General features: G+C 50.7%; 2 protein-coding genes across 6 annotated transcripts in view; one reads left to right on the forward strand and one right to left on the reverse strand.

Moving 5' to 3' along the window:
- CTXN1 (cortexin 1) overlaps positions 1-14,182 on the forward strand; it is a 36,169-nt gene extending 21,987 nt beyond the window's left edge. The window contains exons 2-5 of one of the 3 annotated variants that reach the window (XR_014575386.1): positions 5,550-5,697; positions 7,698-7,841; positions 11,521-11,634; positions 12,571-14,182. Coding sequence is in view for 1 of the 3 variants with exons in the window: in XM_083811457.1 (XP_083667583.1) it covers positions 12,762-13,016 (255 nt within the window). In the remaining 2 variants the exon portion in view is untranslated. The remainder of the gene's footprint in view (positions 1-5,549; positions 5,698-7,697; positions 7,842-11,520; positions 11,635-12,570) is intronic. The other 2 variants (XR_014575387.1, XM_083811457.1) reach the window with 2 other exon arrangements.
- A 1,785-nt stretch (positions 14,183-15,967) lies between these two features.
- Positions 15,968-23,606, reverse strand: part of FBN3 (fibrillin 3) — a 117,124-nt gene continuing 109,485 nt past the window's right edge. For all 3 annotated transcript variants that reach the window (XM_083811440.1, XM_083811438.1, XM_083811439.1), the window contains exons 59-65: positions 23,148-23,270; positions 22,307-22,423; positions 21,950-22,078; positions 21,309-21,428; positions 20,765-20,996; positions 19,363-19,531; positions 15,968-18,586 (exon numbers count right to left, since the gene is read on the reverse strand). In XM_083811440.1, the coding sequence (XP_083667566.1) occupies positions 18,212-18,586; positions 19,363-19,531; positions 20,765-20,996; positions 21,309-21,428; positions 21,950-22,078; positions 22,307-22,423; positions 23,148-23,270 (1,265 nt within the window). In that variant the 3' untranslated portion in view covers positions 15,968-18,211. The remainder of the gene's footprint in view (positions 18,587-19,362; positions 19,532-20,764; positions 20,997-21,308; positions 21,429-21,949; positions 22,079-22,306; positions 22,424-23,147; positions 23,271-23,606) is intronic.

Raw genomic sequence — 23,606 nt, forward strand, 5'->3', positions numbered from 1 at the left:
ACACTTGCAGCAATCCGGGCTCACAGTAGGTCAGAAGTTAATTTTCATTAAGTTAATTGCCATTGGCAGTTAAATTAAAATCTTTAATCATTGAAAACAGAAGGATTTTCACAGCCACGGGCAACTATTTTTGCTTTGAACTAAAAGATTCAAATGTGCATTCCCAGTCGTCAAAGACAAAAACGTTCATTCCATGCCACAGGGTTTTATCCACTGCAGTATGTTACAATATCACTTCATCAGCACAAAAAAAAAAAAAAAACCAAAAAAACCCACAGTGCTTAGATGCTATTCTGAGATTTATTTCATTTCATAGGTAAATAGATTTTTGATTAGAGAAACACTCTGCTTTTTTCTTTCAAAAGTGCTTGGCCGACTGGTGAGATAATGCAAAGACTGAGCCTCATTTAATTATAAAGTCCTTTAGGTCCAGGCAAAACAAACTCCCTTGCTGTCTCCACGGTGCAATTAGGTTAGCATAATCTAAAGGCTGAACCACCCTTTCTGGTGCTTTACTGGGCAGTGACTGTGCAGGCTGCAGTGCAGTATTAAATCAGTGCTCTGAAGTACAGTCAGGATCAATATTTCCGAATGCCAGAGTCTTCCACGTTTCTCAGAGAACTTTTGTCCCAAACTTCCCTGAGGCTTATCCATCTCTTCTGTCATAAAAGGCAAAGTCTTTGGCAGAAACAACTCTTGAAACGCTTCCAAGAAGTGAGGGCAGTGTGGGAAGCTCCCCACACGCTGATTCCTTTGGGCATGTTCTCGTTAACAGAGATTTAAATAGGGGAATTTAAAGTCAAAAGTGTTAGATCAGCTGGGATTTGGCTTCTGGTGCAGACATGACCCCTCTTTGCCTGCTCAGGGACAAAGGAAGAGCGTGCAGTGCTGGGAAGGGCCAAGGGCAGCGCAGGATAGCAAGTAACACTAGGGGCAAAAAGGCCTCTGTGCTCCCAAAGCCCTAGTCATGTTCTGTGGGTGCTACATGTGCACAGGCTGGTCAGGTGCATACACCGATGGACTCAGCTGTCCCGTGGGCTGTGGGAGACGTGCAGACCCCCAGCATGGGCTGTTTGTGAGTGCAGCTGGAGAGAAAACTGCCCAGGGCAGCAGGGCCCAGGGGAACCCTGCGTCCCTCAGACCATGATGGGCTGTGGTCCTTGTGTGGGCTCTGAATGCTCCGGTGTTGCTCTTCTCTTCATAGAGCTCTTTCCACATCCTCTGGCACCAAAGGCACTAAACGCAAAGAGAAAGAGCTGTTTGTTTAGGTCATTGTAATGCACCAGGGCTAGCATTCATTATGCTCCAATAAAAAGGGCACTCAGACTCCATGAGGTATTGATTAAAATAACATTTATTGGAGCTAACGCTTGAAGGAAGAAGGACATAGTATACATAACCTGATGTCCTTCCAGATGCAGGGAACCCTGAGTTGTATAGCACTGGACTTACTTCTAGTGGGTGCCTGGCATGGTGCAAATCCCATCCGGGAAGAGGTTTGTTTTTTAGAACTCTTGCAGGATTTTCTTAGAAGAAAATAATTCTATTAATCTTTTCTCCTGCTGAGCAAAAGGATGTTTGCATGAGAACATGCTGCTTTGCTTTAATATAAAGACAAGGACATGCATGATAGTGCCAAGTGGGAGCTGCTTGCAGACACCTCCGTTACCTTTAACCCCTTTAAGTTTATCCTGCAGCCAAGGAATATGTGCTATGCTGCACAGACCTGTGCCTGCTCAGGTTCACTGCTGCCTTGTATCTCATCGCTGTTAGTTAAATACTCAGTTGGCAGGGTTACGGGAGCCCCTGAACCAAGCCAAACAGTAAGCGTTGCAGGTGCAATTCATCTACCCACCAGTGGATGTGTGAGCCATAAACAACCTGCATCCATGTCACTGTAGGGTCCTCTTTCCTTAGGGAGAAGCAGTCATGTCTAAGGCTCGAATTTTCTACCTGAAAGAGTTTACCGTGCTGGGTGCAGTGATGTATTCCTTCTGGTCACCCTCTATTTTCCCTTGACTATAAAGGGATGCATGGGTGACTTGCCCAGATCATTTGTCTTGGGGAACCAGCACATCTTCTGCCACTAAAGCCATTCTGTGCTTATCCTGCCTGAAGAAGAGAGACCTGCTCTCCCCACACTGACCCCAACACTCGGATGTGCTAGCACAGCACAATATCTGTTGCTCTGATCAGGAAGCCTCTTCTGGGCCAGCGGAGTCCTGTGGGTTCTCTGCAAGATGCCACCAGGCAGAACAGTAAAATTTGCTTCCGCTGTTGCAGAAAGGAGTGACCCCCATGCCTGGTGTGGTTTTATGCTCTTTTAGGAAGACTCCAGAGCTAACCAGGTTGTGACAGTGAGGGTCTTCACTGTACCAGGGCTCTGCTGCTGCTCACAGATACTCTATCCCCTGTACTTTTGTGAGGTTGTGGGCTGGAACTGGTGCACACTGGTCCTGTTGGATCTTGCTCAGTGCCAACGGACCTCTTGGTGTCCCGGGTGCAGCCTGCTCTGCTGGAGACAGGCCCAGCAAGGGAAATCCCGCCTGACCCTTAACAACGTGGAGAGCCCTCAGCTGGTGTAATTGTGTTTGCACAAACAACCCTTACCAGTTTAAAGATATCATCAGGAACTCATTGAAATGCAGCCGCAGCCTCCACTAGAGTGCAGAGTGTCTGTCATAGCTTGAGGCAGAGGAGGGGGCACGAGAAAATCTCAGCTCCCCAGAGGCCCTGGGGCAGTGGATGGTCCCTCCCGGGAAGGTGCAGTGCTGCTGGCAGTGTCCTGGCTCTCCACAGCAGCTCTGCGCATAGCAATTAGCTGGCTTCTGAGAGGAGAGGGGCTGGGAGAGGCACTGAGGAGTCTCCTCCACAGATCAGGATTAGAAATTCTAGCAGGCTTCCTCACAGAAAGCACACAGACTGTCAGGGCACCTGGAGAGGGGTTGGTTTGCTTTCATTTCTCTTCAGAGACCCACAGCCTGGGGCACGGGGCGACAAGGAAAGACAATAATGAGGGACAATAATGAGGGATGAGGCAGCGGGCAAATGAGCCACAGGAAAGCCCACACAAATCTGGGTCTGAAAAACAAACAATAGCTGGAAATGGTGAAAATTTGTGTCATTATCTCTTGGACCAGCTGCTTTTGCAAGTTTGGACGCTGTACTGGTGTACGACCAGCTCACAGGCTTCATTCTGGCCAGAGGCTGTGATGTTCACTCCTTGGGTGAGGATGTGTGAAGGCTACTTGTCTAATCACTGTATACGAGACACACGAAAATCATGGCTGTGGTGTCAGAAGGAGGGCTGGAAAGGGTTTGACTGGACCAAACTGGACCAGATTGGGCTAGGCTGGGCTGGAATGGACTGGGATATACCGGGCTGAGTCAGGTTGGGCTGGATGGACCGCATAGTGGAGAGCCAGTGGCTACCCAAGGCGATTTTTAGGACCATCTTCGTGAGCATATCCTGTGACTTGCAGGACACACAGTTCCACATCCAGTGCAACCACAGAGCATAAAAGGCTCCCGTGACTATTCCATGAGTGGATGTGAAGGCATTTATGAACTGTCCATTCACACACACACAGTCCTGCCAGAGGACAGATTACTAGCATAAAAATATTAATATTAATTTTGCAGGGCGGTCACCTATGTGGCCTATCTCCCCTTTGTGCCAGGCAGTGAGGTCTCTCTGTACTGATTAAGTGTGAGAATGCTGTCTGTAGACACCTTTCAGAAAAAATAAATAAATAAATAAAATTTATGTATTTCAATTAGCACCTAAGATGAATCAAAAAGGAAATTATGTGGTTATGCCCAGATATTTGCAATGAATTACCTTACTGTAGGAAGGAGGTATGCTGCACTGCACTGAAGGGGCTGGGGATCACTATTATGTTCCTCTGGTACTGTTACACTTAGAGGAGCTTGCTTTTATGGTCCGGTGATTAATTTTTGCAGGATTATTATTTTGCACTGGGGAAATAGCTGAAATTGTGAAAAGGAAGCAACATGGAGAGGAATTGCATCACCTCTCAGCAGCTATATGCAACTTTGTCATCTAATCCATACTGGGATTTGCTCAGACAGCCAGGCTATGCCAAGATCTCAGGGGTATTGGTGGTGTGAGCTTGTATATTTATTTGCTGGGCATTCTTCACTTGCTGACCTGCCAGGGACCTGGACCCTGGTATTCCAGCATCTTTTAACTCAGGACTCAGGACAAAGAAACAGAGCCTTTGTTTGTGGTTGTCCCTTGAAACTGGGTGTGGATCATGACCCTGTGATCTCTGCTACAGTCAGTCTGTCCTGATCTTGTCGACCAACCCTGTCCCTCTGACTCACCTCTCCCATCCCATCTGGTGCTAGTTCTTCCTCCAGATTGCATCCCATTAGCACTGGCTCCAAGTCTCCTGTCTCCTTTCTCCAGAACAGAAAATGCTGTCTTTGTTTGCTTGTACAGATCTGGCACACAGAGGTGGGGACGGCATGCAGGTGGGAGGCAGTGACAGGAAGAGTTGGTGACACACACTCAACCTTGAGGAGCTTGTGCAGCACTGCCAGGCTTTGGTTCAAGGCTCTGGTTCAAATTTCTGGTTAAGGGCCAAGCACGTAGCCAGGTTCTTGGAGATCTCCCAGACCTGGTCCTGTTTCCATGTGAGCTGGGTGTGACACTGTACAAGCCTGGCAGCCCCTTGCATCCCAAATTGCTACCAGGCTTGGCACTGAAGCTGGATCACTCCTTGAGTCTGGGGTGGGAAAGCGTACACAGGGCTGTAGTGAGATTTTGCAGTCCCAGTTCCTTCACCCCTTGGGCATCTGCATGGTCAGCTGTGTACCCAGTATCTCTTACACTGCACCTCTGACATGCTTACGTCTTACATCCTGGTGCTGCAGGCAGTCAGGTCACTTCACTGCATGAACGGCAGTGGTGTGCCCGCCGAGCAGGAACGCTCTGCTTCCCCCAGTACATCCCAGTGTGCCAGGAGTGGGGCTGTGGGTCTGGCACAGACACAGGCAGTGTGGACAGGTTCTTGGACGCGTTAGAAGAGGTGGTAGCATAGGCATATTGCCCTTGGGACTGGAACAGCTTTTGGAGAGCCATGCAGAAGGAAAGTTGTGTGGGAGAGCAAGGGCTGCCCATCCTGCTGCTACACAGAGCCTTATCAGAGTGGGATCTGCTCCCTCTGTGTCTGATGGGGATGGTGGGAAGGGTGGGAGTGCGCAGGCCTGCGCTAGGCAGATTCGCAGCTGGATCATACATGTTGCTCCCAAAGCCTTGGACAGCCTTCTGAGAAGTGCAGGCAGGACCAGCAGGAGAGCCTGGCACATTCCTGTGTGCTGCACTGGGAGAACTGGGAGCACGCAGGGGAGCACTGGGATTCAGGAGCTGTACTCCAGGGTTGGACAGGCCCAGCGTCCAGCCCTGCTCTAACACAGCCCTGCTTCCACAGCCTGGCTTTCCCAGGCAGGCAGCTCCTGAAACTTCTCTCAGCTCCAATTGCTGCGCTCCACCTTTTATTATAATTGATTCTGCATCGCCATAGGAACCCGCTCCAGCGTGAGTGAAGCGCAGCTGCCTTCTCTGTGTGCTCTCCGGGAGATGGGAGGCTGCTCCTTCCCTCGAGATGGCAAGTGCTGAAGCTGGGAGTAGCTGTGGCTGAGCGGCAGGGCCCCCCGGCCCATGCCAGCCAGGTACGGTCCATGCCCCAACCCCTCTCAGGTGCTCATGCTATGGGTAGGACGGGGGGCTTGCAGATCCAGGGATATATGCAAGGGGGGCGGAGGAGAATGACACATTCCTTCTGCATTGTCAGGGACCACCCACCCCTCACTGATGGTGGGCTCAGGATGTGGATCTGGTGCTGGGGCCCAGCATATATTCTGGTGGCAGTTGTCAAGTCTGGACGGAGAGAGAAGGATGCTGGACTTTGGGGGTGGGGTGGGTGGGAGCCAACTTTCCTGGGTAGCTATCTTCATTCCCAGGTGGCTTAATTTGGCAGTGGTGAGGTTTCTGTGTGTGCTAATACAACTGCAGACAGGAAGCACACCCTGCAGGGTGTTCTGCAGAGCCTTGCTTCCCATGCCCCCCCTCCCCAGGAACCAGGGATTACAAAGTCTGGGACTGAGGAACAAGCATTTCTCCTTAGCTGAGGATGGATTAAACCTCACCCTCAGCTGAAGGGTGGCCCTTTATCGTGTCAAAGGCTCAGCTGGCCTGAGAGATTAGGACAGACCATCTCTTAGGTGGAAAACAGGCTGGAGAAAGTTTACAGCTAGGTGAGGGGCACTGTGCCCGGTGCTGTGCCTGTAGGCTAACTGGGCATAGCTCAGATGCCAGCACGAGGGACAGCCATCAAAAGGCCAGGGCACGTGGTGGTGACACAGCCATGGACCCCAGAGCCCAAGCACTGCCCCTGCTCCCTTGTGGGGCAGTGGTGTCTCACACCCAACATCTCATGCTTCTACCCTGGCCTGATCAGCTTAGTTCTGCCCTCCATGTCCTGGGTGCTACTCATCTTCCTCTACAGCTGGGCTCAGCTGCAATCCTGGCAGCAGAGCTGCCTTGCTGGGAAGGCCCCTCCACAGTGGCTGCATGGGATCAGAGAAACACTAGTGTTTTTCCAATTAGACACGGGCTGGTTTAGCACAAGCTTTGCCAAGTTCTTCCATCAGGGTTTGGGGTATAGACGTGCAGATGAGCTGGGCTGGGCTGGAGTCCCGGGCCATCCCTACTACCAAAGGAATGGCCATATGCACCCAGCAGGGAGAAGGGGCATGCCTGGTGTCCTCCTGCACCCCAGGGTGAGAGGGTTGTGGATATAGCCCCTTCCGCCTGGCTCCCTGTGTTTGGGGCACAGTGGTCTTCCCTAGCCCCTGCCCTGCTGTCTCCCTGCACGCCAGGCATGGCAGAGGAGGGAAGGCCTCAGCAGTCCCAGCCTGTCTAGCTATGGGACAGGAGTGCCATTCCTTGTGGAAAGTATTGAAGGAAGATGTTGACAACGGGCTTTAGAGCGTGAGGGAACATCTGGATACATCAGTGCAGATGGGGGACCCTGCTGAGACTTGGGGTCTTCCTTGGACCTACAAGGGACCTGGGAGCTGGGAGCTGGGCCAGGTGATGGAGGGGAGCTTAGAGGGCTCATGAAGGAGGCCCTCATGAAGGAGAACAAGCTGTTTCCACCCATCTCCGTGGTCTGCTTTTATGTCGGAGGCACAGACACTCCTAGAGAGGCATTCATGACCAGCAGCTCTACTAGAGCAGAGACCTGTACCCCTTGTCTCAAAGCTGGGATCATTACTGCCGCAGGGTGGATTCCACCCAGGACAGGTTACTTGTCCCTGAGAACAGAGCCTCCAAACTCTCTCCTTAAGGGGCAGAACTAGGCTAGGATACAAGCAGGTCCTGTGAAAGGAAAGGTGAACATTGCAAAATGCCAGTTGGATAAAATAAAGTGTTTGGGAAGACGTTAACAGGGATGGTATCTCTCCTTACCTCCTCTTCTGAGCATATGAATCTCCTGTTGTCTTGGGAGGTGCAGGGCCCGGTATGACAGTGTTTACGCTGGCAGCTGTGCAGTAACCCAGTGGGACTTGTTCATTATTTGCTGCCAGGAATCAGCAGCAACATTTACTGAAAAAGGCAATGTAAGCCCAGCAAAGACCTCAGCTGTGTCATGATCTCCGTATAACAGCGCCAGGCACAATCCTGCACCTCCCAGAAGCGTGCCCAGCTGCCTCTGTCCCAGCGGGGCTCAGCAGACCAGCCTCAGGCTGTGGGCTTGGGGGCACAGAAGTGGGACGACTGAGGGACAGCCACACGTCTGCGACACCTGCAGGTATAGCCTTTTCCTCTCCCTAGAGATCTGAGGTCCTGGAAACCTCTTGCTGAGGCAGAAACTTGTTTGTCTGCAAGGGTGCTTGCTTTCCTGTCTCCCTGGTGATTGCATTTGCTGAATGTTTGCAACAGGCTCGTGTGTACCAAGAGCTGCAACACGATGAGCAAAGGGGAATGTGGAGCAGGGTCCCATGAAACCCATGGCTCCCACAGAGCAGCAGAGTGCTCTCAGGCAGGGTCCTGAAGCATGGCATGCTGTATGCTGCACTGCCCTGCTCATTTTGCATAGCAAATTGTCTTTCTGAGACATTCCCAGAGCCCTGGATGCATCTATCTTTTGGATTTTTCTCCAGGTTTTCTCAAATAGGTTTATATGGGGAGTGACGGTGGGTTTGTGCTTTTCAAATCAGGTTTATTTTAGTACTATCCTAAGGAATTTGCTCCAGTTCTTTGTCAGACATTTTACTCTGTTTTCTTCGTTTGAATTTAAATATTTTAGCCCCTCATAACTCCTCCTTCAAAACTAGTTCCACCTTCTCCATTTAATACATTAGTCTCATTTGTCATTGTTATATAATTGTAAATGCCTATTTTTGGTTATAAGACAGTACTAAGTAAGTTGTGTATATTTAAAAGAGTGTAAACCAAGTCACTCTCTAGTTGTTGGACTGCATCCATGACACAGTGCAATTAAACCCTGCTTCACTGTGGCTCATAATAGTATCTATCTTCCAGTTCCATTCTTTGAATAGATCAGCCTTTCTGGTACAATCCCGCTTTATTGTGCAAATCACATTGATCTTTTTAAATTCCTGCTGATAAAGTGCACACTTTTAATTCCTAGGTGTTTCTTTATGTTAATTACAGTATTGAAAAGCTCCCAGCATCCAAATTTACAAAGGCAAATTTATTAGTGATTTAGTGAGCTGCCTTGGCCCTGGATCCAGAGATGGGTTCCTCTCCCACCGACCCCTGTGCAACACTAACACAGAGCATACCGTCTGTGCACTAATGCAGAGCTAAGCCCAGCTGTGCCAAGGCTCCTGGCTTCATCTTTGGTTTGATGGTGGGAGTAAGCTGTGTAAAGGAGGAACAGATTTTTGAGCAAAGTACTGTAAATTGGAAGCAAGCAATACCAGAAATGTCAGTATCCAGAAATTGCTGTCCAGCTGACACAAGACTTTCTCCAGCTGCTTTTACTGTTTGGGCTCTGATTCTGCTTTGGATACTCTTTATGCTTTCCTGTACAGTACCTATCTCTTGGTCTTGACTCCTGGTCAAAAAACTGCAAGAACTTGAAGGGTGGAATACACTGGTGCTAGCAGTGTCTGGTGTTGCTCAGTGAGCAGGCTGAGTCATGCCAATGCTGCACAGAGATGCACGCTGAGATCCCATAACCTCCAGCCACTGCCCACTCATGGGATCAGACTCTCAGTTTTGAGGTGTCTGCAGGGGGAACAGTAAGCCCTCCACACCAGATGGCATCCTGCATTTGTAAACACTACTCTGTACTTCTTCACCACTCTTCTTTAACAAGTTGCACGGAGAAGTTGTGGTCGCTCCATCCCCGGAACTGATTAAGGCCAGGTTGGATGAGGCTTTGAGCAACCTGGTTTAGTGGAAGGTGTTCCTGCCCATGGCAGGTGGGTTGGAATTAGATGGTCTTTAAGGTCCCTTCCAACACAAACCATTCTATGATTCTTCTAAAATATTTGCCATTCCCAAATGAACATTTAATTTGCGTTTCATACCCATAAAATCTCCCCACAGTGTTAATAAATAGTTGACAATGGTCCTCTTCCTTTGTGAGTTCTGTCCCTATTTAGAAATTTCCTTGCGCATGTATTCTTTTTAGTTACTAAGGGAACATGAATCTTAATAAAACTCAATCACATATTCCTTAAATAACAGCTGCCTTCATTTAACTATCTTATCAGCATTTTTTTTGGCTCTGCTCAAAATTCTCCTCCCCAAATGGGAGAGAAATAATTTATCCTGTATGCAGGCCTACTGTTTGGCAGAAAATCTTGTATTTTGTCCTGAATATGCGTATTCCCCCCTACCCTATTGATGTGAGTTACAAGTCAGTTGGGTACCTCCAGGTACATAATTTGTAGTTGATTTGCTTAAAGCAGGGACTGTTCTGAGCATATCTGGTACCAAGGACCACGAAGGGAATTTTCTTAACCCAGATGTGCCCATCAGAATCATAAATCTCCCCTAAAGTCTCTGGTGGAGAGCTGTGGCTGGTGGAAGGAGCTTGGCCAGCCGCGGCCTCTTAGCAGCCACAAAGCAGGGAAGCTCTGCCTGGTGTTTAAGACATAGCATTAAGGGGGTCTTGGTGCAGGGTTAGATTCTGTGTGCAATCACAAATGACCAGACTACAGAAGCCCCAGTTGTCCCAGCACCAAGCTGGGATACACGGGTAGCACTTGAGAAGAGCACTCTGTGCTGGGGTTATTGGAGTCCCCGGCCCCATGCAGTGTACTTTCTGGAAGAAGCTGTAGCAGGGAGAGAAGGAGCCTGCAATATGGAGTCTGGTCTCTTTGATCCATTTGATCCCTGAGCTGTTTTCATGAAAGACTGAATTCTGACAAGTGTGGCGATAATTTCAGAAGGTATCGAGAAAGCCGCTGTGCTTTGTTTGGAAGTTTTAGGACAGCGTTGCTGAATGTTTCCTGTGGAACAGCAGCCGGTTCCCACTTAGACATTTTTGCTGGGCTCTTCATTGCAGTGTACAAAACTGAACTGTAAAAGGCTGCATGGACATCCAGGCCCCTGGCCCTTCTAGGATGGGAACACTTCTTTACTGGAAGGGTGACAGCACTGGAACAGGTTTCCCAGGGAGACTGTGGAGTCTACTTCGCTGGAGATTTTCAAAACCCGCCTGGATGCCATCCTGTGCAATACGATTTGGTGACCCTGCCTGGCAGGGTGGGTTGGACTGGATGATCTGCAGAGGTCCCTTCCAACCTCGACCATTCTGTGATTCTGTGGAACAGGGGTAGTTTACCTCTGTACAGACCGTAGGGCACTGGGTCACTGCCTGGAAGCTGACAGCATCCTGGGACTCAAGAAAGTGGGCAGAGAATGCTTCCAGCTTTCTCACCTCGCTGCTAATGCCTTTTATTTTATTTTATTTTATTTTATTTTATTTTATTTTATTTTATTTTATTTTATTTTGCTTTTGTGATATGAAATTATTTTTAAAGCCTGCAAGCACTGTTCCTCTTGATTTTCTAGGAACTGCAGAAAAAGGAAAGTGAGCAGGTCCTCAGTATGAGTCAGAACCATGCCAAATGTGCTGTGGTGCGTAATTGGGTGCCTTGGCCTTGGAACTGGGCTCTGCCTTTTCCTTTCCTGCTGATTGTTGCTCCCAGATGGAGACAGTATTGCTGCCTGGAACGTGTGTGAATGGGAGGGTGGTGGTGCTTTTGGCTGTTTCCTGATGTCTTCCAGGGGGACTCTTTGGTGCAATCTCTAAGAGCACTCAGGCTCCAGGATGGTTGATGCAAGGGTACGTCAGTGCAGATGTTCTCCTGGGTGAACGGACCTAATGCTGCTCTGACAAGAGACACTGAGAACTTGTAGTTGCTAACTTCAAAGGTGTCTCGTGGTGCTTTCCTATGACTGCTAGTGACTGGGGGCCTTTTAACCTCTTTTGCTGTCTTTGTCCCTAGCCCAAGAAAGCTGGACCCTGGAGATCCTTGTGCAGTGACGTGGCTGTTTGGACACAGCCTGCTCCTGCTCCTGCTGCAATAGCGATGCTAGTGCCCCCACGCAGCTGCAGTGAGGTAGGTGCCCTCCCAGGACTCGGTCACTTCTAGGCCTGGTGCAAAACCAAAGGCAGTCACTGGTACACGGGACAGCAGCTGGACACGTCCCTCAGTAGGAGGGACAAACTCTAAACTTGTGCCCACCTTTGGAGATTTTCAAGACCAGACTAGATAAAGCCCTGAGAAGCTTACTGTGACTTGACAGCTGAGGTCCTTCTCAGCCTACATTTTCCTACAATTCAGGGCAACTGGTCCAAAAGGGTCTTGCAGCACTGGGCTTGGCAGTTGAGCAGCCTCTCCAGAGGATTGCTGGGGGTTTATGACCAGAGTGGCAAGCTCTATACCAGTGGCCTGAGGTGCCCACCCACCCTATTCCTTTGTGCCCCCGAAGAGTGACATTGCTGTGGAAGTGCTTCCTGAGCTTGCTAGAAAACCAGGGATCCACTTGTGAACTTCTGCGTTCAAAGGTGGTAAGGGAGATTTCCTTCTGAGAATTCCTCACTAGCATTTTCTACAAAGTGCCTCCTCCCTATATACAATTCCTTCCTCCTCCCCTATTGACTTTCTCCAGCTGCCAAAAGCAAAAAATAACCCCTCAAATTCTTTAGTTAAAGCAAAAATGACTCCTGGTGTTTAGGAGCCATGGTTGAATTTAAAATAACAGTAATTAAGAGAAGTTTCGCATGCGAAGTATTTGTTCAATTAAAAAAATATCTCCCCACATTTCCTGGCTGAAAATACATGCTTAATTCAGACCCTAGCCATGAACGCCACTGTCCCCAGGCTTTTCTGCCAAATATCTGGTTGCTTGTCTGGCTGCATCAGCTTTCAGGTAGCTGCATTTCTAGCAACAGAGGGCTCTTCCCTGCCCTTTCCTGTCTGTAATTATTTAACAGGATTGCTGAAGCCTGTGGCCAATTCCTCTTCCCTCACCATCTTTGCTTTTCCCTCCAGGAGCTCTTGACCTGTGCAAGAGTGAATCCCAGGCTCCTCAGCTCAGCTTAGCAGTGCCAGTGGCTATGGAGTGACCTGTGTGCAGGGGGTGCTCGGGGCGTGTGGGCACAGCAGGAGGCTGGAGCTTGCTGCCTGAGCCTAAATGCCCCCTGTCCACGCACTCCTTGCAGCCAGAGTGCCTCACCTCTGCCATGAATGATGCATCGACAATGGATTATGAACTCCTGTCCCCCTCCTTGGTCGAGCACCCGGCCAGCACTGCGGGCATGGATGCTGAGCAAAAAACCGTCTTTGCCTTTGTCATCTTCCTCCTGGTCTTCTTGGTGATGCTGATGGTGCGCTGCTTCCGCATCCTGCTGGACCCCTACAGCCGCATGCCTGCCTCCTCCTGGACTGACCACAAGGAGGGGTTGGAGAGGGGCCAGTTCGATTATGCCTTGGTGTAGAGGACAGGGATGGGGCGAGCCTGGGTGCTCTGTGTGCCTCCCATCCCAGCTGGCCCCGGCCCCGGCCCCCCCTTCCTCTGTGGTGTTGCCCCGGGCCAGCAGGGATGCTCAGAGCAGGGAGGTGAGGTCGCGCTCTTGTCTGGGGTGGGTTTTCTAGGGGTTTCTCTCTTTTCTAAGCACTTTTCAGTTCTCTTCGCAGTCTGCAGCACTCTTGGCGAGATGTGTTGGAGGGGTGATCTGACTCCCCATGGTCCTTGCTGCCTGCCGTGCCCCTGGGCAGTGTTGCGTGCTGCAGTGAGGGGCAGGAGCCGATGGGATGGGGCACGGGGGACCTGCCCTCAGACACAGCCCACAGAGCTCCTGGTCTGGGTGGCTCTGCCTGGTGCCAGGCCAGAACTTTGACCCCCCCCACCTCCTCCTGCCTCTCACGTTGCCCTCGTCTGTGTCCTCTGGGGAGTGCTGACCATGGTCCAGTGTGTGTGTGTGTGCGTGCGTCCCTGTAGCTGAGCTTTGTCCGTGAGGTGGTTTGTAGGCACCTGACCCAAGTGCTGGCTTTGTTCCTCTCTGTGTGGCAGCCCCAAGTGCCCCTCACAAGGAAGGGGCGGGTGGAGACCCCGTGTGCAGCCCCCTTTTGGCATCCAGCCCTGCAGCCTGCTCTCTGCTTTACACCGTAGTGACCTATCCCTGCCGAATTGTGAAAACAATCTGAGCAAGGCGCAATCCTGCAGCCACTTGCAGACCTTCCTGGGTGGCCCTGCTGGGATCGAAAGTCCCTCACAACACTTGGGAGATGCCCTTCAGCCAGCCCAGGCCTGGCAGTACCTTGCAGTACCCCCACTCTGGGAAGTCCCTGCTCCAGCAGGATCTGGGCAGCCTTCTGGTGTCGGGGTGTGCTGGGGATGGCGGGCCCTTCCCTGGCCATCCTGCACCGAGGTAGCAGAAGGGCTCTGTAAGTAGCTGAGGTGAAAATAAGGCTGTGCTCCCACCCCTCTGTGGGATCCATACCTTTTGAGTAGGGGTGCTGCAGCTAGTCACAGGGCTGGCTAGCAAAAGCTGTGGTGGGTTATGGTGTGGGACAGTAAGAGGGTTTGTACGAAGGGATTTGAGCCCATGGGGGAGAACTTCCTTGTGCACCGTGGAAATAAAGCTGCACTGTGCTAACCCCACACAGCATTTCCTCCGCTCTGTGATGCGTCCCATCGGGCTCTCAGAGGAGTACTGCTGCTCCCCCAGCAGGGGTGGGCTGCCCTGTCTGTATCTGTCTGAGCCGAGACCCACATCTCTCAGCACAAGCTGGAGCTGGTCCACAGGGGATGGGTGCCACGTGGGATGGGAACCTCCCTACCGGGCCATGGTGCTGTGGGTGCCCCATACTTGGGGACATGTTCTCTTGGGGACATGCAGAAGGTGCTTCTTAGCCAGTGTGACCAGCGTGGCTGGTCAAGGAAAGTCCCACCCTGGTCACGTCCCCTGTGGGGCCTGTGGGCTGTGCCTGGCCATGTCTCCTACAGCACCCTGGGTCTGTGAGACGAACACCCTGCACAGGCACAGCAGGCAGCAGCCTGGTGGGTTCTGCTGCATCCCCCAGAACCTTCTGGGTGTGTGGGTGCACGTCACCCCTGGGGAGTCCCTGGGGCCACACGAGCACTGGCACGGGGGGAGGAGGGACTGCTGCGTGTTGCAAAGAAGCAAAGGCTCAGGGACCGGTTTGGGTGCTACATGTCCCTGGGCCTGGGAGTGAGTTCTCCCCATGGCTGTGTCAGTCGGGGCAGGGGGAAATGGCAAGTTACAGCTCCATAATACTCTGATAGGAAAAATCACTGGGAGCTTTCTGTCATGGGGATGGCCGTGATAGTGCAGGGGCATTGGTGTTAAGGTTAGCATCACGCAGGCAGCAAAGAAAGAGTGGCTGACAGGACATGGGCACCAGGTCCAGTGCTTTGGCACCACGCTCCCCACTACCCAACACAAGACTAATACCACTCAACTGGTGCCAAGCCTGGCAGGCCAGGCAGCCGTTTAGGGGGACTGTTTGCAGCTATCTGATCTCAGTGGGAGCATCTTTTCTTCTGCTTAACTGTCCCCCCACCCAGCGGTGCCCCTGCTCTCCCATCACCCAGGGAGGTGATGGGCTTCCTCGCAGTCCTTGGGATGCTGTGCCCTCTTGTGGTACACGGCTCCCCAGCTGAAAGTGCATCTGGCTCTGCGAGGGAGGCTGAAAACCAGAACGTCAGCCTGGGTCTAGGAGTTTGAGCTGAACTCAACCAGCTGGACCCTGGCTCCGGGACATACGGCCGAAAACCTGAACACACAGCATGTCACGTTCACCGCACAGTCGAGACAACCTTTGCGTTGCATGACCTCAGCACAAGCACCGTTCAGCACGTGTACGTTTATGCACACCCATGTACACCCCCACAGCCCTGCACAGCTCCACCAACATTCTTACACATGCCTGCACCCACACATCCACCTCCAGGATACAGCTACAGCCCCACACCTCCTCACATAAACCCCCTTGCACATATACCGACACACAGGCCACCCTACCCCTTCAACTTCCCTCCTGCATGACCCACCACATGTCTGTAGGCTCTAACTCTTCCCCTCTCCTTCTAGTCTCCTGCATGCCCTCTGTCTCCTCTCCAGACCTCTGCCAGAGGTCTGGTCTCCAGGCGCAGACCTCTGGCATCATTCTCCTTTCCCTCTGGGAGCAAGAGCAAAGGATCAGGTAAGATTGTTAATGTGTCTGTCCTGCCTCCCTCAGCTATCTTCTACTCTGAGGCTTTTGGAGGGACCTCCAAAGCCCCTACGGGTACCCAGGGGTGCTGAATTATGCAAGGGTAGAAGAGCTGGGTGAGGCTGAGAGTACAGAAGAGAAACCAGCAGAGGGGCATAGTGCTGCCACCAACCACGGCCGTGCCCAGACTAAGAGGAAGACTCAGAACCACTTAACCCAAAATAATTTTATTGTTGCAGTTGCTTCTGATACAAAAAGGAATTCCACAAAGAGCCATCTCTCTCTGCAGGACAAGGGGGGCACAGGTTTCAGTTTCAATGCTTCCCAGAAACATCCAGCAAGAAATGTCAATACAAAAAACACCACACCAGAGAGGAATGAAGGAAACCTTGAGCTTTTTCATTTGATAGTTTTGGCTCAAAACACACACACAAACCCATCTCTGCTAATTTATTATTATTAAAGTTTTTTTTTTTTTAAAAAAAGCACCTGTTGGAAAAACAAAATCAAAACAAAAAATAATAATAATAATAAAAAAAAACAAAACAAAACAAACAAAAAAAATTTCAAACATCAGGCCACCCATCCTGTCACGAGCTCTGGAACTCTTGCAAAACCAGAGTCTGGAGCTGCATTATACAAAAGAGTTTTCAAGTTTGACATTAGCCCAAATACAGTATACATACACTTCCCCCACCCCATGTGGTGGCAGCGTACCAGGAAAAAACAATCCCCCTCCTCGCAAGTACCAAAAAAGCTACAGGAATATGCACTCCTCACAACAACAAGCAATCATAACTTTGGTGGTTAAACATAAATACGGAAGGGTGGATGGATACAGTGCACTCACGTTGATGATTCAATACCAGCACCAGCTTCTGAAAGCACCTTAGATTTGTCGATCAGGTAGTTTTGTGTGTTACCAGAGTGAATTAGCACCTTTCTTTCTTTTGCTGATGCACAGCGTCGATGCAGAACTGAAAACAGATTCATACAAAACTAGGAAATGGCATTGCAAAGACCAGCTGTGGGAAGAACACTCTTGAGGGAGGAAGAAAAGCCCACCTGGACAGAACAGTCTGGACAGACTAGTTGAGGCAGCAGGGAGACCTTAATTTTCTTAATTCATGTTTTCCAGACTCTTTTTAGTGCATTTCCTTTGTCTGCATTAACCAAAGGCTGCGTATTTCAGTTGCTATGCTGGACTGACCAAGATGTATGTAATAACCAGAAGGGAGTGACTTCCAGTCCCCATTTTCAGAAGTGCTCCTGACTCAGGGGAATCTGGTTGTAACCACTGGTGTCACGGAGATGTGGGAGCTCAGAGTCAAAGGCTGTTTGGAAAATGAAAGCCTCACTGTCCCTGCCTCTCTCTCTCCCTGCCAGGCTGCAGAGCCCACCCACCCTCATCTTGCTCCTTATGGTAGGATGTTTTTTTACAGGACTTTCAAACATTCTCATCAGTGATGGCCAGCAAACCTGCCTCTGCAGAGTGCTCTCAAATTCTCCATCCCTCTGGCAAGGGAAGGATCCAGATGCTCTGAACCAGACTCATGACATTTCTCCTGCCAGTTTAGTTTGTTCAACCACATTCAACAGTGCAATTATTTGTCTTCCTCCAGAGCTCCTCCTCATTTATATAAGGACACACTAACCCCTGGACTTGCTAGAGCTCTGGAAAAACCTTTCCAACTCCAGTCTTTGGAGGGAGTGCACATGTTCAGCACACTGTAGTGCGCTGAACCATATGTTCCCTACAGGATCTTTCTTCTCTGTGGTCTGGCTGCTTCATGATGTGAGGTTAGCAATCTGAACTGCCCCTTCACTCACCAGTGACCTTTTCAGTTTGACAGAGGAGCCTAAAAGGACCACAGGACATGGACAGGACAGAGAGAGAGAGAGACAGAGCAGCCGTCTTAGGTATGGAAGGGTTTCTGCGGCACCACAATGACAATGCAGAAGCAAAGAAGGAAAATGAGCTGTTGGGAAATGCACTAACATCACACTGTGTTGTAGCTCCTTCCAAAGCTGCCCCCAGACCTCCTCCCATTTTTTTGGGCTGTGGGGTGCTATATGGCCTGTGACCATGAAGGACAGGCAGCTTCCCCGTGGTACTGCTCTTGCCAGCTCAGACCAACAGTATCTTGTTTAAAGGAGACAGGCAGGAGCTGAGCACAGGGAGGGTGTCCCTGCTAACAAGGTTGGAACCTTTGGCAAAGCTTTCATGAGATCTTTTGTGGTGTGGTTTGGTTTTGACCCAAGCAACCCATGAAGTGGAGAATCCCTGTGCGGCCCAGGCGAGCGCTGAGCCCAGAGGGACATTTCGCATCAGTTGTACAGTGCAGTGGGGGAGGTGGTGGCAGGGGGTGCAGCGAGAGAAAAGGCAGTTGTTTCCAGATGTGGATGGCAAGGCTAAGGATTGTACTGTCGGTATGGTGGGTGGGTCTCATGGCTGTTAGTAGAGCTGGAGCTCGAGCTTCATCCTCAGTGCTTGGCCCAGCTCCCCTGCTAAGTAGTTGAGGTGGTTCTTGGCCTCCAGTTTCTGCAGTTCCCTCTTGCGGTACAGGGGTACGCTCACGATTTCTAGCAAGTAGGTGCCAGGCACTATTTTCTTGCGGCCAAGGTGCAGGTAGCTGAGCCCCTCTTTTTGGTGGATGCGGAAGTAGCCATCCTCATTCCCATGGGAGATGAGGTACCGCACACGGTTCTCCAGGGGCTCCACAGCTGGCAGAAGCTCCAGGATGTGCTCCTTGTGAGCCAGGTCGGAGAGGTTCAGCATCATGGACAGAGGAGCATCCACATCCATGCTGGCCAAGTTCACAGTGTGATCCTATGGAAGGAGCCAGACATGTTACTTACAGATAACAAGAAAAGCTCATGGGCTGGTAAAGAAAAACTTGATTTAGGAGTTTCTGCCTCATGGGCCACCCCAAGGATGCTCAGAGAAGTGAGTGCAACTTCTATGGTCCTTACTCTCCCCTAAGAGTTTTGTGGTTCTCTGTATCTCTGAGACAAAACCAGCGAGTCCACAGCCCTCATCTTCAGGGAAAGCTCCAATAAATCTATGTGCATTTTGCTCGAGGCCTGAAAATGCCTCCAAGTCCTATGTGTCCTGAGAAGGCCTGTGAACTTGGACAAGCCGTTGACAGAGGCCAAAGCTTCCTTTCAAGGAAGAACCCGTATTTAGACTGACAGGTCCAGTCTGGAGTCGAACACTAAGCACTGATAGTCCCCTATGGCCTTATTGGACCTGTTGCCCTATCAGCTCCTCTTGCAAGGGAACGTGTGCCTTATTTCTAGGTTGCATGCATCTCTAGCCATTTGTGGCCAAACCACGCAAGTGTGTGTCACTTAGAGTGTCCTGACCCTCCTCTGATATATTGTGAACGGTCTTCCATTTCTGCAGGAACTCTGGATTTGGTTGTCTCCATAAACACCCAAGCACTCAGTGAAGGCAGGTACAGAGAGAGCTGGCATCTCTGCCTCAGACTGAGACAACCCCACAGGAATGGACACACTGCATGGGATCCACTACAGACAGCCATCCACCAAGTGACTCAGCTCTTGTCTTGCTCCACTCCATCCAGGATGACATAAATTTTTTACCTGGTGCCTCTCAGTGCCATTGATGCTGCGTCGCTGGCGACCCCTCTTGGGGTAGCCATTTATCTTGCACTCATAGCAGGTCTCAGGGGAGAGCAGATTGTCTTCATCCTCTTCCTGGGGGGCAGGAAGGTAGGTACCTTTCCCAAAACCCAAGCCAGAAATACAGTGTCTGGTGGCAGAAGAGCAGAGAGACCCATCTCAGATTCATGCTTCAAGAAAGAAATCTTACCATTGCCCTCACAGGTTCTTCGTGTGGCACCCAAACAAACACAGGGGATTCATGTCTTGCATGGTTTGTGCAGTGTCTTGTGTGCAGTATGTACCTGGGGGAGATCAGGCCACATCTTATTTAATAAGGCAGTAGGTTTAATCTGTTTGCACCCTGGATTAGATTGCACCTGTGGCAACACTGCAAAACATGCATCCCACACCTCAGGTCCTTGGCTGCCAGTCTCAGGGACCTGAGCTATAAACTGCGGTGGAGTTCGGGCACCATCGCCTGGTATCTGGTTACCTGCAACCCCTACAGAGAGCAGGAGGGACCTCTTAAAAGTGACTTAGAGCACAGGAGAGAAGTGTGAGATTGCTCTCTGTCAGTAGAGAGCACCCAAGCACTCTGCTTCACAAAGTGAAGCTGGGCTGGGCTGGAACAGCATCTGACACACAGCTGCACTTATTAAGGATTCATAATGCTGAAAGCTGGTCACTCACAGACAGTGAGTCCTGGGGCAGGAGGTGGAACTGCATAGTGCTGAGGGTCCTTGCAAGCAAGCAGTTCCAGGTTCTGGATCCACCTGAGTCTAAAGGCATCCAAGGCTACAGAAATGGCTCAAGAACCAGACTGGAGATGAGCTGGGGTGAGAACCAGTTACCAGTCTTGCTGATAAAGCTGGGCCAAAGTGGGTGAGTCCTAGCCTCTGAACATCACTCTAGATGCACTTTAAATGTGCTTTATCCAGAGATGCTTAAACAAAGTCTAAGAATTCCCTGCAGCAGAGTCAGCTCAGGAGATTCCCTCTCAGGGAACTGGCCCTGACACAACAGTCAGAGCTCCCTCCTTTCTTTCTGTTTTTGCTATTACCTCCAAGGTAATCCAACACCCAACATTAACCTGAGCTCCTGTGGGTTATGTGTGGCTGGCCAGGCCTGTCTGTCTACTAGCTCGGGAGTATATGTGAAGGTGTGTGAGTGTGTGCAATCTGCTTTGTACAAGTAAGGCCTGTGGGGATCTGGTGTGGAAATTTAGGCAAAAAGATACAGAGGGGTGGGCTTGGTGCTGTCACAACAGCAAGCACGAGTGGGTACATTCCCATGTTAATGTGCCCCCAGAAGTGTGCCTGGCATCTTCCTAATGGAAAAGATACCAGGTGCCCCAACACTGACATGCTGGCTGCTCTCTTACCCTTGTCCTGCTCGGAAGTAGCCTCCAGGACATCCACAGAGATAGCCTCCGTCTGTGTTGGAGCAGCCGTAACTGCAGGGGCTGCCACCTGCTGAGCATTCATCCACATCCTGGCACCCCCCGAAGGCCTGGTCAAAATCGAAGCCAGATGGACAGACACACTTGAAGCTTCCCAGAGTGTTGTAGCAGGAGGCAGAGCCACAGGCAGTGGGGCTGGAACACTCATTTTCATCTGCACCCAAAGACAGCAGAACTAGTTAGAAACTCAGTGGAAGAGCATTGCCTTCATTCCCCTTCAATATAGAGCGCTGCTGGCATCAAAAGCAGTGGGAGCTCAGAGACTGGGGCAGGGCAAGAGCAGCAATTCTGGGTGAAGGCATGGCCTGCTTCTGGGGCAGGGCAGGAACTGCAGTGCTGGATTTGCAGAGATGAACCCAGAACCCACTGTCAGAGATGGTCAGGGTGGCTGGAGAGAGACTCAAAGCTAAGGCTCTTTCCCACACCCTACAGCTCCAGTATCCAAGAGCCCTCATCCCACACTCACCCACGCACTGATTCCACTGGTAGTGCTGCACATAGCCCTGGGGACAGCCACAGCGGTAGCCTCCGAGCACATTCTGGCAGCCATGCTGGCACCGATGGTTTCCATCGCACTCATCCACATCTGCAGCAATGTAACACAACAGACAGCAGTCAGATAAATTGCTGTCCTGTGGGCAGCACCAGGCGCACAGGGACCATGTGCATGTGGTACATGCTTGGGACTCAGCATCCATCAGGGTGTGCATGTAGGTGGGTGGTTCTTCTGCCTAATTATAGCTCTGCGGCTTGGACTTGAATAAAACCCTCAGTCCCAAGGTCCATGTACATCCCCTTGTAGCTTCTGCTTGGATATTTTTTGCTTTACGGCCTTTTGGTCTGCCTGGACTATTATCAGTTTGTTCTGCCTCATGCTGCCTGCGTTGAACACAGACTTTCCTTTAGCTTAGCACTTGGTGTTTTTTTGGGGGGCATGAGGTCTCTCATAGTGAGACACAGGTCAAATCCTTTCCTGGATTTCTGGGCTCCCACAGTAAGGAGTGAACCCTTCTTGGCTGGGCAGAGCTACCCTAGAGACTGTGAGTGAACTAGGAACTCTTCCACATGGAACACGTTTCTGTCAAAGTTCCAGAGACAAAGACCCACCTTCACAGTTGACACCAGAGCTGTCCAAGGAGAATCCTTTCTGACACTCACAGTTGTAGCTCCCTGGGGTGTTCAGACACTGTCCTTTGGCTCCACACAGAGAGGGCTGAGCTGTGCACTCATTATTGTCTGCAAAACACCGGCAGCTGCCTGTAAGTCCAGCCCCAAGGATAGCGCAGCTTTATGGACAGCTGCTTGGCATCTTGGTACTTAGCTAAACCTCCGTAACAGAGACAAGTCAGATGCACAGTACCAGGCTGGCTGGAGAGGGGCAGGGAAGTCTCTGATGAGGTTGAAGCTAACCCCCCGGGCACACTTGTGGTGCTGCACAGCATAGCAGTGAATGCTTCTACTCACCAATGCAGGATGAGTGGTGCTGAGTGAAGCCTGGGGGACATTTGCAGTTGAATCCTCCAATAATGTTCACACACAGGAACTGGCAGTTGTGCTGCTTGGTGGAACATTCATCCAAGTCTGAAGTAACAAGCATAAGAACATGCGTCTCAGTTTATTTTACTGAGATAGCTGATCTTTGGTGTCTGAGTCAATGATACCCGCATGTATATGGTGGTTCTGGGCATATACAGTGGTCCTGGGCAGATCAGGAACTGACACAGACCAGCCTCAGAACAGCACACGCAAAGTTCTTGGATGAGAATCACAAGTCCAGGTAGCCTCTCCCCACCTCAACTACCTTGACTTCCGATTGCATACAGACATATTTGGGAGCCAGATTTTTCTCTGTCTCTCCTGTAAGCCCCAAATCCCAGACCCTCCCAGACCCTCGGACCACCTTACTTGCAGCCTGATATATCAGCACTGGGAGAGGTGGGCAAAGCCCCAGCCTGGCAGATGGCAGCACAAGGAGGAGCCCTTATGGTGACTCTGAGATGCCCGACCCACTTGTAGGATACACACTGGATCAAGGCTCCAGGAACTCAGCACAGCTCGCAATATGCTGTGCAATCTGTAGGAAGGGGCAAGGAGTATATTTTTCCTGATGAGACATATCTAGTGTTTGTAGAGGGATGAAATCAGTTCAGGAGGGTCCAGTAGGGCACCTTTCTCCTTCCCTAGTCTTGTCCTGTGTCTGAACAAAAGGACCTGACTGGTCTGTCACATTTAATCAGCTCTTGCAGTCTCCAAGTTGTCAGAGATGAGACAGGATCTCTGCTGCATCCTTCTCCTGGGTGAATACCTTTGCAGATCTTCCCATCTTCTTGTAGAATATACCCTCGGGGACATGAGCACTGGTAGCTGCCCTCTGTGTTCTTGCAGATGAAGTTACATGGCTTAGGGGACTGGTTACATTCATCCAGATCTGGATTTGAGAGACACAAGACAGAGCATTCACAGGCTGTGCTACTGAATGGGGTCCCCAGACAAATGCATCTTTTGCATGGGGTCCCCACTCCCTGCCCCAGACAAATGCATCTTTTCCACTCTCCAGGAAGCAGGTGAGCAGAGGAGCAGAGACAGAGGCGTTGAGGGAGCATCCCTGTTGGAGCCAGCACAATAAATCTATGAGATCTCCTAAGGAAAAGGGCTGAATCACCTCCCTGCTCAGACATATGATGTGGTGTGACCTGGTGTACCTGAGTGACATCTTGCCCAGTTCCCTCCTGGCTGAGGAGACGGGTGTATGCTCCTCTTGAGT

This window comes from Anser anser (assembly GCF_964211835.1).
Source record: "Anser anser genome assembly, chromosome: 25".
Lineage (NCBI taxonomy): Eukaryota > Metazoa > Chordata > Aves > Anseriformes > Anatidae > Anser > Anser anser.